We start from the raw sequence: 15198 nt of genomic DNA on the forward strand, positions 1-15198 counted from the left end.
GCCTCCGACGACAGAGTGGAGCCTGGACCTTGGCTTGAGCCTTCTGCTCTTGGAAGCTGTTCCTAACCAGAGCAGTTTAGAGGTCATTCCAGACTGTACTGGCCTTCAGAGTAGTCGGGGCCCAGTGGTAGTGGAGCTGGTCCAACCTGAATGTACCTGTTTAACCAGACCAGCCCCACAGCATCCAAGTGGAAGACACACCCAGATCCCCAGAGGGACCCAAAGTGGCTGAATTCAAACTGCGTTATAGAACGCCCTGACTCACGGCTAACAAAGTGAGAGTGTTTACCTTCTCTCTCCCGTGTGCCTGTAACCTGGCGCTTCTCCTCTTTTCCACGGGTACCCTCCTGCTGCTGCCCCTGCCCTGGCAGTGAGATCGGACCAGTGGTTTCAATCAGTCGTCTTGATGTCCTGCCCACCCCCAGCAGGGCGCTCTGGCCTGCCCGCACGGTTCTCCCCTCCGTGCCCACTGCAAGAGGATGCAGCTGTCAAAACAAAAATAGCCCATCAGGTTGCTTTCCGTGGCAGCCATGGGGGAGGGAGGGCTTGGTGAAGTGCTGCCCTTCAAGGAAGGCCTGATCTGCTCTGATCAGGCTTAGGGCAGAGCAAGGAAGGTGCCCCTCCCCCGTCGTGTTGGGGTTGGACACCCACACTGGTTCATCGGTGACCCATGCGCCAGGGCGGTCCAGGGCAGTCTCTGACCACCCGCACGCACCTCCTCACGCCCAGGAGGAGCGGGAGCCACAGGCTGGCGCACTGGCCTCTACCACATCCCGCCTTTGCGTGTCCTGACCCTGACTCTACCCACGCAGGCCTGGCCAGCCCCCCAGGCAGTGCCCTGCTCTGGGTCAGTGCTCACTTCCTTCTCGAAGCACACCATTTCCAGGGTCTGATCCCGCTCCGAGGACGTGATGTTAGGTCCGAGGGACCCTGAGTGCCGCTTAGAAAAGCTTCTGAAGTGCAGAGGCTGGTGTCCAAGCCTGAGGACAGGTAGAAACCCGCACCGTCCTCCACTCACTGCAGGAAGGGCTCCTTCCATCGTGAGGGAGGGAGTCTGGACTCATTTGCTTGGTGAGCTGCGAAAGGGACCACAGGGCACGTTCCCAATGCTGTGCTCCTCCCCAGGGAGGGAACAGGCACCCTCCTGCACACAGGTGAGGGTGGCCGGGCACCGTGCTGGCCCCGGGGAGCCCTCCGGGCCGCTGGCGACATCTCTGCCACCTGGTCTGTGCTGGTGGCAACACACGCCTTGTTCCTTTGTCAGCACCTCCAGCCGCGCAGTGTGTCACAGGTCGAGTCCAATCTCTTTGTTGACAAAAGTGCTGTGTTAGAGGGAATTCCTCTGTGCCTCTCTCTTTGGGGCAAGGAAGAGAGCTGAGCGCAGGCGATGGTTCAGCATCGGGCGATCCCAAGACTGTCTCCACAGCTCCTCGTGTGCAAGAGAAACGCGATGTGTGATTTGCCAGATGAGGTCCGGTTGTCAGGATGACTTTGGGACTGGGGCTCAGCACACCTTCTTTCAAGGACCGGATGGTGAATATGTTTGTCTCTAGGCCCCTAAGGTTTCGGGGCAGCACTCTGCCTGCCCTCCCACCCGTGTCGTGAGAGGAGCTGCAGGCGACACGCAGGTGCACAGGCAGAGCTGTGTCCCGACACACACGGGCCTGTTTGGCACCTCTGGTCTTTGCAGCCAGGTGGCAGGGAGCGTAGCTGGGGAAAACTTGGTGCCCCAGCCAGCGGCTTCCAGGAGGCTGGGTTGGGGCTGAAGCTTGGGGCCGTGGAACCCCCCGTTTAATGCCAGCCTTAGAGTTTCTGAGCACCTGGCCCGCCTCCACCTTAGCGACAGTCTCCCTTGTCGGTGAGAAGGCCAAGCGTCCTGCGGAGCCGCTCGGCGTGCGGGCCGCAGACGGAGGCCTCGCCCTTCAAGACTGCTGGCCTGGCCGGCCTGCCCTGGGCTGTGCTTCGTGCCAACTCCAGGGCCTCTGGTCCCCGATCTTGGGGCTCTCAGGGCACGTTGGAACTCCAGATTCTGAGAGTAGGTCCCCCTTACTGCCCTTAGCGACCACGTGTTGATGATATCTGAAGACAGAGGTGCTAGTGTGCGGTGAGGCAGACGGTGAGATGGGGTCCAGGGCCTGAAGGAAACCGGGATCCCGTGGGAGAGGCTGACCCTACATCAACTATCGTGCTCTGTGCTGGGTCCGGCTCCCTGTGCGGCCCAGCGGGTGCGGGGGTGCGGTTAGAGCCGTCCCTGGAGTTCTCCCGGGGCGGGGCCGGGGGGCTTTCTCAGGAAGTACCCCCCCAAGACTCCTGAGGGAGAGACAGACCCACAGGAGCCTGTGGGGGGAGGGTGGGCAGGAACGTGCAGGATGCCCGGGGGACTCGGGCAACAGGTACCCGGGGCTTGGTGAGCTGGGGAAAGGGGTCGTGACAGAGCTGCAGGGCTTGGGAGGGGGTCTTCTTTGCTTTGCAGCCCGGAGGTTTCACCAGCCGAGACGCGTGATCAGATACAAATCCGCCTTTGTGTCTTTTACGAGTGGACTCTGTCCACTGCTGTTCGCTCCCGAGGAGTGTTTCACTTGCAGCGACCTTCAGCTTGGTCGTGTAGCGTTAGCTCCCGTTAGTGAACACCGTAGAGGTGCTCCGTTTGGGGGTGTTTTGCCAAAACTGCCGTTTTCATGAGTCACGTTGGGCACACCAGCAGGTCCTCAGACAGAGCCCAGATGGAGGAAGAGAGTTGAGTGGGGGGCTGGCGTGACCTTCCCGCCGCCCGCCCCCACGGCCCGAGGAGCTCCGAGGGGCTGACTGTGCCACTTCAGCAAGAGGAGTTTGAGCAAAAATAAGCATTTGCGTTCTCCATCTGTTGACTCAACAAGGCAAATGTGTGTCGTTTTTTGACTAACCTGAAAGAAGCCAACAGGTGCTGGGGGTTCTCATTTGCATTTTTTCTCACAAAATCAAACTGAGGGCTAAATCTTGTCTCTCCACTCTGACCTTCCCACCCCTCCCCACCCCACCAAGCACCACAGGGTTCTTGGAAGTTGTTATTTGTGGTGGCGTCTCCTAAATTTAGCTGGTTCAGGAAGAATCAGTGGCAAATGGGGACGTTAAGAAAATGCAGTCTGTTTAGAGCCTGGACTTAAGATGTGTATTCTCAGGACAACTGAAGGGCTGCATTTATCTTCTGGGGTGATTTTCTACAGTGGCGTCTTTGGGATTTTTGTCGTGGTGTAAACAACTACAGACAGAGGTGGCAGGAACCTCACCCTCTGGACCTTCCCTGTTTGGTGTTTTATGCTGACTTCCACTTCTTAGTCCACAGGGGTACATCGGTTTTTCCAGATGTAATCTCTCTATGGAGATAATTTTGTAGGGTGCTTTTCCCCTTTAAAATGTTGTTGACTGGGTGAAAATTCTTCAATTGAGGAGAAATACTAATCAAAACGTGTGTGCCAGGAACTGGGTTTGGCGTGCACGTACGTGAGCGATTTGGACATCTTCATGGGCTGTCCCTGCAGTGAGACTTTGCCGGGAGTGGGGGCGAGGGGAGGGCTGGAAATAGACAGAGAGGCCGTCAGACCTGGGACGTTTGTCCGAAAGCAATTTCAGGTCAGCAGTTGGCATCTTTTGGGTTTGTGACCTTTAAGAGTATGGCCAGACTGATTTTTTCAGACTTTACCTACCTTTAGGTTTATATAAAAGTGCAGAAGTTGTCAAATTCATAGAGACAGAACGTAGAAGGTTCCCAGGGGCTGGGGAGGGATGCAAGTTAGTGCTGAATGGGAACAGTTTCCATTTGGGAAGATGAAAGTGTTCTGGAGACAGATGGCAAGGATGTGAGTGGAAACACATGTATGCCAGGGAGCGGTATACTTAAAATGGTAAAAATGGTTCATTCTATGTTATGTATATTTTACCACACAAAAAAACGTGGACAGAGTGATTGTCTCCCGTGAGAGAGACTTTTTTCTGAATTAGTGTATAAGCTGTGACCTTGCTTCTGATCAGGTGTGAGACAGTTCGAATTTTTTAAAATTTTATGTGTCTTTTCTGGAGTCAGTTTTTTGGGAATGTGGTGAAAGTAGCTCTTCGCGGGGCCGTCAGCTTATTTTCTCCAGCCGTGCAGCACGGCCCCCAGACACGCTGGTCAAAGGGAAAACGTGGTCTCTTCAGGGGCCCTCCGTGCACACCCGTGTCGCTGCTGGCGCTGGAGGGCATAGATGAGAAACCAGAATTTCTGAGTCCGTCGCTTCCGCCTGGATTTCCTGATTCTGGCCCCTCTGTGAGCCTGCCGGTGTTCCCTCTTAGGTTGCTAAGAGGCAGAAGGGACTTCCCTTCTCTCACTGGGCTTCGTTTGCCTTCCTGCGAGAGAGAAGACAGCTCCGAGGGGCTTGACCTTTCCTTTGAAAAGTCGAATGTCAACTAGGTGCCTCAGAAGACTCTTTCTTATGATGTTTCAGAAAGAAAAGAACAGTGAATTTTAGAAATTGTACTTGAAACAAGCGAGAGTTCGATCCCTTTACTAGTCCTGAAATCAGAATCTTGGCCCTGCTTTTCAAGTACTTGCCTACGTATCGTTTTAAGTGTAATCTTTAGTTTCAGGCCCAAAGAAAGGCACAGCCCTTACTCTTGGTGGTTACTATGCTTGTTGAAACAGAAAACTGAAAATTATTAGAACTTTTGAGAATATGGAGTTAGAAAGCTTTAACCTTTTGTTCAAGAAGAGCCTCTGGAATACTTTCTAAACTTTCTTCTCAGTCAAGAGACGACTACAGCTTCTTTGAAAACCTCACACAAAAAGCTGTGCTTGGCAGAGCTCACCTAACTCTTACTTCTTTCTTGTATTTTCCTAATTTTTTTTGTACATTGTGTCATACTAATTGTGTGTCACTTGGTATTGTAAATATTCAGTGTATATATTTTTTGCTTTTTCCTCCCTCTGGTTCCCATTTCATCAGTATTGGTGCCATTCTCAGGACACGTGAGACTCAGGACATTCAAAATGTCATGTAGTCCAAAGAAATCAGTTGCTCTTTCGTTTGCCCTCATGGAAGCCATGGCCATCTGAGCTGAGCTTGTTTTTGTGCTCCAGTGGGCCAGCACTCGAAGCTGACAGTCTGTAACTTGACATTTATTAGCTCCATAAAGGTTTAATGTTAATTGGCTTTCCACAAATTACTTTTTTGAAATATCATGGAAATACTGAATTTTTATTTGTTTAGTAAGAATTGTATTTCAAAGAAGATAACTGATTTTAGGGTTTTTGGAAAATGTTAGAGGTAATATTAAGGAGAAAATACCACCTACCAAATGCTATAGTAATGGAAATATTGCTGCTATTTTTATTTACTTATGCATTTTTCAGATTGCTGTAGAATTTTGTCCTATAGTAAGATGTTCTTTTTTTTTTTTGGCTAAACTTTCCATAACTTAGCTAAATATACCCTGGTCCTTATCTCTGTCTCTATGAACTCCAACACTACAGCGTGCTCCTTTGTTTAGGTCCAAGTAGATGAAAAATCTGTTCCACATCATTTGCAGAACCCAGACCTTTAATACTCGGATAATTTCAAGTCTGTCCAGCTTTCTTATTAGCTCTGAGGCCCTTCACACTGCCAGCCCTCTTGTTGCTGCTTTCTGAATTAGTAATTAACTGACGTGTACACATGTGCAGGCACCTGAAGCCTTTTTTCAGGCACCTTGTGCTCTGCAGTCTGTGGCCTCCGAGAGAGAGACTTTTTGTGCTTTGTTAATGACTAAGCCAGGATAAGTAGAGGTTCTTGGGTGGTGAGCAACTGAACCTTTGCGACAGTTCTGACTCCTTTCTTTGCTGTATTTGCATAGTTTGTTTCCTTCTTATTGTAGATCACGGTGAGCTGCATGTAAGCTGCGTCCCGCTGGAGTGTATGCGTGCACGTGGCGTGCCCCCCGCACGGCGTGGCTCTTGTTTTCGTGGTCACCAGAATAAGGCCTGGGCATGTCACAATGTCCTCCTTCCCTGTACTGTTCGTATAACGTGATCTTGCCGTGCCCTGGGTCTCAGCATGTGCTCACCGTTCGGCAGACGTCCAATAAGCACCTGCTCCGTGCCAGGCGTCGCTCCGGGGAAGCTCATTATTGCTGTTGCTCTGTCTTTGAGAGAATAAGATCTTATGTTTTGTATTTTCTGTGTCCTTCCTTTGCAGTAGGGGGTCCCCAAACTTGTGGCCGGGAGCTACTTTGTTCCTCCTGAGATGCGTCACAGGTGGGGAGCCGTAGCTGCCCCACGCCCATCCCAGCTAGGGAGGCCCTGTGTGGCCGAGAGTTGCCTCCTTGCCCTCGGTGGGCTCGGAGGGGGGCGCCCCTTGCCACCTTCTCGCGGTTTGCTGTGCATCGGGCAGCACAGGGGGGGGATGCGACCCCGTCCCGAGAAGCCTGAGGAAGCGGAGTGCTTCCCCCAGCACCACGCTGACGCTGACGTGGGTGGTGGAGGCTGTGGATGGACTACGAGCTGTTTACGCTTCCCTCCTTCTCCTCCTTTTCTCCGTGCTTTGCTTTCCTCCAGCATGTGGGCTGGGCTGGTCTTGGATTCTGCAGCATCACGTGGCTGCCGGTCGGAGGGTGTGGCAGTGCTTTTATCCCATGTTAGAGGGACCGCCTCAGCATCCCCGACTGACATGTTCCTGAGACTGACGGTCACGGGAGGAGGGAAAGTGCAGCCCTGAGAGCCCTGCCCGTCCCTCTGGAAGGACTGGTCTGCAGGAAATTGGGGGAAGTGTGTGGGAGGAAAGCATTTCACAAGCTTCTGGGCCTGATCCAGCCAACTCTCACTTAAGAGTAAAAGGAAAAAAGTAAATGAGTCATTTCAATGGCGGATCAGCCTGCGTATCTACACCAACAAGCTCTGTTTGGCCTCGATGAGGGAAGGAGTGAAATGACTCCTTTTAACAGTATCGTTTCCTTTTCCATTTTCTTTCCCTTCAAATCAAGGCTCTCAAACCTCTCCGGGTTTGGAGGTGCTTTAGAACGTCAGGCAGCTGCCTGGCTGTTTCCAGCAGAGCGCGGTGCCTGCCGTCCAGGGACGTGGGGATGGAGACCAAGAGAGACAGTGGGGTGACGCAGCGCAGCTTGAGTGCGGGCAGCCTGCGGCCTCACGTTCCTCTCCCCGCAGCTGATCCTTATCTTCTCTCCTTACCGTGTTAGCCTGTGTGGCCGCGTGTCAAGTGTTCCTCTGTGGATAAGCGGCAGTGAAACTCATCTTCTTGGAGACCCAAAGGAGCCTTTGTTGGAAGATTTGATGATTGACTCAAAACTGAAAAAAAAAATGTGTATATATATATATATATATACACACACTCGTGTGTGTGTTTGTGTGTGTGTGTGTGAGAAATAAGCAGGGAAGAGCATTTTTCCGACCTCTCATACAGTGGGAGACAAGAAGGGGAATTGTGGCCCTCAGGACTTAGTTGCAGACAACAGACTCCACTCTGAGCCCTTCAGCAGAAAGGGGCTTGTGAAGAGGGGCGAGGGCTCATGGTCTCCTTGGAGGAGCTGGACAAACAGGCTGTCAGCTGACGCTCCAGGAGCAGCACCCAGACCACAGCACCCTGCTGCCCACTACGAGCGGCTGCCACGTCCGCCCAACACTTCCCGCCTCTGCCGCCACCTGCACCTGCCAAGCAGGTGCTCTCTACCCATCTGACTCTTCCCATGTCCTGTTTCCAAATCTGCCTCGAGTAGGTGTGTCAGATGATGAAACCAGGTCCCGAGTCTACACCCTAACAGCAGAGGAGGTTGAGAAGCACGGTTTCTGTCGCTGCCGTGCTGGAGAGTGGGACCCAGCGTGGAGAAGGACACACGCTGCCCACAAGGCTGCACGAGCAAATACACACTGACATCCCTGATGATACGAGTTGACAGTAAAATTTTAATGACCAGCTGCAAAAAAGTTGCAAATAATTCTAGAAATAATAATTTTATGACTTCAGCTGCTGAGGGACTAGTGTTTGTCTGTACCATGACTCCACATGTTTCTCCTTCATTTACTTGCTTGGTTATTTTTCTAGTTTCTGATGTGCTTCCCCCATTAATTTTCTATGATATGGTGGCTAGATTCTGTTAGATTAGACTATGGAGAGAGCAAGGTTTAAAGTGGTTTATTTAAGTCTTCATGAAGCCATATTCTTTCACAAAATTTACTGAGATTTCTAGACTTTGTATTTTTACTTGGCATTGAAGACCTTTAGAAGTATACTTTAAATCTCTCCAAAGAAGAGGCAACCAAGTTTTTAATAAAACTCAAATGTAGCATGGTTTTTTTTAAAGCTCTTTATTGGAATATAATTGCTTTACATTCTTGTACCAGTTTTTGAGGTACACCAAAGTGAATCCGCTGTATTTATACATATATCCCCATATCCCCTCCCTCCCGCGACTGCCCCCCACCCTCCCCGTCCCGGACCTCTAAGGCATCACCCTTCATCGAGTTGGTCTCCCTGTGTTATGCAACTTCCTACTAGCTATCTATTTTACAGTTGGTAGTGTATATAAAGCATGACTTTTTATAGCATGAATTTACACAAACTTTTTTGTACATTTTTATAGTAAACAATATGAAGTTCATTTTTTTTCAAATTGGGTCATTCTTTTAAAAAAATTAGTTTGGTATATAAACTTTCACTCTTCTGAAAAGCAAGCAAAATAAATCAAATTGTTTCCAGCGTGTGAGGCTCCTGCTGTTGCATCAGTGAAATTGTGACTCTACTCACCCTAAGACTGCCACATCACATGTCACCATGCTATGATTTTCACTCTCAGTGCTTCCTTTCTGGCCATTCAGGATCTTAAATGCAACAGCTTTAGAAAGTGGCGTATGTGAGCAAGCATCAGAGGTGATTGTTTTGAAACGTGTGGACACTTACCGGGAATGACTCAGTTATTTTGCTTTTTTGATAAACCCTGTCTAACCGATAAGCTGTTTGCAAACTAGAGCGTGACTATTTGTGTGCCTGGTCCTGCAGAACAACCAGGAACCGTCATTAAAGAGTCTTCCCCCAGTTCCTTGGCAACGAAAGATGAGTGAAGAGCTTCTCCTTTTTATTTTTTGTTTTTTGACCTGAGTAAAGAGTTCCTTTAAATATTTTTCTTCACAGAGTATCATCTTTTTTATTTTATTTTATTTTATTTTATTTTTTATCATTCCACAGGGGGTTAAATACCTGTGCATTCCAGCAGCGGATTCACCATCTCAAAACCTGTAAGTTGTCTGTTTGTTTGTGTATTATTTGGACACATTAAAGATAAAGGACATAAAGCCATCAGGGCAGAGGCATGTCACTGCACAGTGGCTGCCCTGGAGGGCGGCGGGAGGCCCACCGAGGCCTGTGCTCCTGGTTTGCTCGTCCTTCCACTGTGCGGCTTTGATGGCGGGGTGTGTATAAGGAGCCTAGTTTTGTACAGGGTGCCTTTAGCATGTTCACCCTTTCCCTATAAGCTGCTACATTTTGTTCAATAGAAGTAAAATATGAGCCACAAACACAAGCCACATGTGTGATTATAAATTTTCTAGGAGCCACATTAAAAAAGTAACAGAGACAGGTGACAATAATTTTAATATGTTTTTTTAACCCAGTATATCCCAAATACTATCAGTTCAACATGTGCTCAGCAGTTTAAAAATGAGATATTTTACATCCTTTTATTCAAACAAAGTCTTCAAGATCTGGCCTGCTTTTTACACTTAGAACACATTCCACGTGGACCAGCAGCTCTGTCTCAAGTGCCCGGCATCCCCACGTGGCCAGTGGCTGCCCCATGTGACAGCAGACTTGGAAAGCTGGCCTCTCCAGTAGGAAAGTGCTGCCCTCTCCTCCCCACAGCAGAACGTCTCTGATGCCGCTTTCACTCTGCCTGTCCCTCCAAAGAGAGATTCGTAACTGCCCTCCTTTCCGGATCCCACAGCTTCACAAGACCCATGGGACTGGGCTTTGGCAGATGGGCGGCAAGGGCGGGAGACCACGGAGATGACAGCTGTGACACCACACTCCTTGGTGTCAGAGGTGACGTGAGCTAGATGAAAGTTTTCCTCAGCCTGGATCTGAACCAGGCAGGCTGAGAGGCACAGGAGCCGAGGACAGGCTGTTCCGTACGCCCAGCGACCCAGCCTCTGCCTCTCAGACTCACCTTTGAGGCCTGTTTTAGGTCAGGCACAGCCACCCTTCCGAAATGACACATTGCTGTGTTTCGTCAGGGAAGAGGCCGTGTTGCTTGAGAATTTGGGAGTCCGTGGGCTCGTCAGGATTCATCCTTCATGGTTCTCAAGCTCTATTTCCTACGAGTCCTGTATATCAGAATCACAGGCCGCATACTCGGACCCCTCTGAAGCGTGTCCAACGCTGAGCATCAGCCAAGCTTGGTTTCTCACTGCTGGAGAGCAGAGAATTCACAGGTTATGCAAGAATTTTGTGAGATCTACCTGTTTGGAGAAAAGGGGGGCGCTATACTCAGATGAACTGATGTGAGGAAGAGTAAGGGTGGGGGTGTAGAGTCAGACCAGGGAAGGGCAGGGAGGCCGGGCGCAGGGGCAGAGCCTCCTGCCCAACGCCCGTGTTTCCACAGTCTCTGCGTTTCACAGAAAAAGGTCAATCTTTAAGATCGAGGATGGTGGTGGAAAGATTTTGTAGGATCGCTAGGAAAATAATGGTAGCCTAGATCTGGAAGGAGAAGAAGTATCAGAGAACTTCCTTGGTTACTAGTCGTGTCAAGAAACAGAAGTGGTTGGAGGGCATGGTGTATACGGAAGGAAGTGAGCCACTGCCTTTCTCTCGAGACCACAGCAATCTTCTGCCCATGTTTTGGTGGCTATTCTTAGAATGGTTGCTCTGCTCTTATCTCAAACCGAGATTCTAACACACTGTTGAACTTGTCAATACCTGATTGGCATTCTGACTCTTTGGAAGAATCAGATTGCAACACCCCCCTGGGCGTTTGTAGTCAGGACAGATGGCCACTGTGCTCAAACCGCCCCCCGCCCCCGGACTCTTCGGCTTTGGTGGAGGCAGAGACTGGGATGGACATCCAGGGCGAGGACCCTGACTCACTAGGTGAAGACAGTGCTGAGCGGTCCTGCACTCTGCAGACACGTGAGCAGCGGACCCAGATGTTAGAAATCACAGGTTCAAAACCAGCTCCATCTGCCTTGGGCCAATCATTCTAATACCCCTGTACTTTAGTTCTCTCATTTGCAAATGCCTGCCTCCAGAATTTGTGAAGTTGAGACCGTGTGTGGGGACGTGTTCTCTGTGACCTCCGAGCACTTTTGAAAATGAGTGTGTTTTTACTCAGAGTGCATGGGTGCAGCCTGAGAGTTACAAGAAAGGTAGTTCTGGTGCTTAGGAGACCCGCGGATGCTGGGAAGATGTGATCCTGGGAAGCACGGGGACAGAGGTGCAGCTGCAGCTCCCCTGACTTCTGGTGTCTCCTGGGTCTGTTCAGCTCTTCTGGCAAAACCAGCCCAAATACAGTCAACCTGGGGCCAGAGGACTAGCTCGTAATGTTTGAACTAACTAGTTCTCTCCTGTCCCAAGTATGTACAGAGGTCTCATAAGATGTGTGGTTTGCCTCTTGAACCCTTTCCTTATATCTGGACGAGGGTGTGGTCCAGCAGATGGGTGCTGCGGGGCCTGAGCTCGGGGCTGGTGACAGAAGGAGCTGCGCAGGGGCCGGTGCTGCCGTGTGGTGTGAAGCCCCACCGCAGCCTGGCCTCGGCTTGAGCAGGAGAAGGAGGTCCAGACCATGACTCCTCAGAAGACAGAGCTGTGCGCATAGGCAGGTGTGTGTTTCTTTAGGGAAACTTTTATATTTGACCCATTAGTAATAGTAAAGCTTATACACAAGTAAGGCTTTGGGTGCATAAATGTCCATGATTCTATAAATGTTTCTTGCTTTAGGGAAGTTATATGGAGATCGTGAAGTTGGGCTTGCAATTCAGGTGTACTCTGTATGTTGAGACACAACCTACGAAACAGCTTGAGTTTCTCTTTACCAGTTACAGGTGTTTCACTGGAAAGCACAGCCCGCCTTTCAGCGGCGAGCACATGTTCACGACACAGCCCAACTGTGAACGCCGGCAGCCAGAGCTCTCAGCTGTCCGTGACCCACCTCGCTCTGGGCGGGCTGTGTCTCTTACTCACCACGCCGCAGGAGCGTGCGGAGGCTGACCGGAAACCTTCAGCTTCTGTATCACCAACCAGTGTAGGTGGTCTGGAGACAAGTGATCGCCGTGCTCTGGGAACCCAGTTAGAACCAGGGGCGCGTCAGTCTAGCAGCTTTTACTTCTTAGTGCCCAAGCGTTCCTATGTTTAATGACAAAATAAATTCCAGAAGACTTCACTGCTTATTCTTTTAAGTTAGTTACAGATTTAAGAAATTATTTCCAACTTTGGGTATAATTTAAGGTTTTCTATCCTAAATCTTTTCCCGCAGATCCCTATACCAGCAGGAATTCTTCTTGCTAATGATGCTTAGTGAGAGACTAACTGCTGTCAGTCACTGCAGACGCTCCAGAAAGGTCAGCTTTCTGTCTTGGCCGTACTCCTCACAAACTCCCCCTCTGATCTTCCAGGAACTAAAAATGCAGAAACCTAGTTTGAGACGACAGTAACACGTTAGAATTTTACGTTGGTTCCCCCAACGCCCCTGCCTCGCAGAGTCAGGAAATGTGAAAGCTCCAGTTCTCATAGTGGCAACAACCCCGCAGACCCAGGCTGGTGCGTTCTGCACGATCGGCAGAATTAGGGGCATCGCAGGGTTTGTATCAAATGTGCACGCCTTCTGCCAGCGGCCCACGTATGGCGGTGGAGGCAACTGAGGCTTTTGCTTTCTCTGTGAGCTTCCTTGGGCAAGTCACTGTAACCTCACGTCTCTGCTCTGTGAAATACCGATCGCACACTATTTCTGTAGCATTAGTTGGCGTAGTGAAAGTGTTTACGGACACAGTGTCTCCAAAGAATTAGGTTCCATTTTCTGCTTCTTCAAGAAAGGGGTGTTCATGTGTCTTGAGAGTGAATGGTTGGAGAGTGAATAACAGCTTATGGTATTGATTCTTATTTTAATATTTATCAGATTGGTGTTGGTATTTAGTGCCATAAGGGAAGGTTATCTTTCCCGTCTCCTCCGTGGAGCTGGCCGCATCAATCTTCGCAGCCGTGCCTGGGTGACGACGGTGGCGTGCGGGCAGAGCAGGGCCTGAGGTTCCTGGGTTTGTGGGGAGAAGAGCCACTAGCCGTGCAGAGAGCTTGCGTGAAACACCAGTAGGCCCTCCTCGCCTCATTCCACCTCCTGTCTTCTCCTGTGTGTTTTCTGTAGTTTAGCTCATGTCTTCTGTACTTTCAGCTCTCTTTTTTCTCTCATTTACATTTTCCTTTATTTTTATTACTAAAAAGCAGCTTTGCAAGATCAGAGCTAGGTGGGCCCTGGAGTGCTGTGTCCAGCGTCCAGACTGAGGTGCACCTACGCGACTCCTGAGGCCTTGCAGCCGCAGAAATGAGAAATATGTGGGAAATGTGCATTGAGTTTTTCCTAAGATTTCACTTATTCAACCTAAAAAGCTATTTTTTTGTCTTAGACTGTGTCATCCTTGCTTTTTAGGGGCGGAACTGTTCTTTGTGAAATGATGCTGTAGTAGGTGGTAGAGAGAGTGTTCTTTGTTTGTTTGTTTTTAAAATGACCTTATGTGGCAAAATGAAAAGTACAGTGCACACATTCTGCCCACGCTTTCTTTAAATGCTGACAGTGCAGGAAATGTAAACGTTGCAGAAGCCTTGACATGAGTGTGTTGAAGGCTGTGTGAGGTCTGCCCAGGTGAGGAAGTCTCCTTCCCGATCCCCCTGGGTGCGGTGCACGCGGCGTGGTCAGCACAGGGCCTGGGGGGCTGGACTGAGTCCACCCAAGAGGAAGCAGCTCTGTGACCTGAGCCTACATGCCAGAGCCTGTGCCCAGAGAGAACACTCCACCCACGTGGTTTTTGCAAAACATTCTTTTCTGAGGAAAAAATCCCCTGAGGGTGCTGGCCTTTCCCGGTCTTCTTCTCCTTTGCTTGCCTGGGTGCACAGCTGCGCACACAGGCACACGTGTGCACACACAGGCACACGCGTGCATGCACGCTTGCTCAGGCTCTGGCGGGGGCAGGAGAGGTGGCCTGCGTCTTGTGGTGTGTGCTGTCCGTGCAGCCCGGGCTGGCGCTGCTGGCTCTGGGGGGAGCCCAGCTGCCCTCCAGGGTGTCGGGCCAGACACGCAGCCCTTCCCAGCGGGACCGGACCGCCTCAGAACCCACCATGGGGGCCGCAGCCCGCACGGCTTGCAGTCTTGGGGTAAAGAGTAATTGTTTGGCCTCGAAGAATGAGCGTCACGTGGTATGGCTCCGCTAGATCCATCCAGCATCCTTCCCGAAGGTCAGGAAGACTCAGCTGGCCCTGCTGTTGGCCTCTGGTCAGAGAGGGCGGGGCTGGGACGCACTGGCCGGTGAGGAGGAGGAAGGGGACAGTGGCACGCGCCGGGCCCTTGACCAACCCCGCGGGGGACTCCTCTCGTCGGCCCGCACACGCGTGTAGGCGTGCTTCCTTCTGGACGCGCTCAGCTGGCTGTCCTCCGACAGAACTTGCCCGCACGTCTTTGTGGAAGTAAAGGTAAAAGACGAGGATCAGGAATAGGGAACCAGTGTTCAGTGAAACAGCCTGTCGGGGACGCGCTTCCATCTGGGCTTCTGCTCTGATCCGGGGTTGAGCAACGTGCGGCCCGGAGCCCCGGGGATTTCCCGCTGCGGGGGAGGGGGTGTGAGGGCCAGGCCCGGGCTTACGTCATGAGCTTCCCTGGAAATAACCCGCCCCAGCAGCGCTGAGTGCGCCTGCCTCACGGCTTTCCTTGGAAGAGGCACTTCTAGGAATGTCTGTCTGGCTTGGCCGCGTGCCCGACCTGTCCGAGCGTCCTGTTCCGCGGTGGGGCTCTGAGCGGGCCCCTGTGTGCACGGCCACGCTCCTGGGCCAGGACCCTCGTCCCGACACGGTGGGGGGCGGGCGCCGCCTGTGGGCTTCTCCTGGCCCTGATGCCTGACGCAGGCAGAACCGAAAGAGGAAAGGCTGGAGGGGCCCTCGTCCTCGCACACTCGCTCTGGGCTCTGGCCAGTTTGGTTGTTCCCCTGCTGACCACACCCCTGCCTCAGTC

General features: G+C 51.3%; 1 protein-coding gene across 8 annotated transcripts in view; it reads left to right on the forward strand.

Annotated features, from left to right (window-relative positions):
• The window catches only part of DUSP22 (dual specificity phosphatase 22), a 63846-nt gene that overhangs the window by 26406 nt on the left and 22242 nt on the right, over positions 1–15198 (forward strand). For all 8 annotated transcript variants that reach the window (XR_009048021.1, XR_009048020.1, XR_009048019.1 and 5 more), the window contains exon 4: positions 9186–9235. Coding sequence is in view for 5 of the 8 variants with exons in the window: in XM_057699150.1 (XP_057555133.1) it covers positions 9186–9235 (50 nt within the window). In the remaining 3 variants the exon portion in view is untranslated. The remainder of the gene's footprint in view (positions 1–9185; positions 9236–15198) is intronic.

The sequence above is a fragment of the Hippopotamus amphibius genome, chromosome 11, assembly GCF_030028045.1.
Source record: "Hippopotamus amphibius kiboko isolate mHipAmp2 chromosome 11, mHipAmp2.hap2, whole genome shotgun sequence".
NCBI lineage: Eukaryota > Metazoa > Chordata > Mammalia > Artiodactyla > Hippopotamidae > Hippopotamus > Hippopotamus amphibius.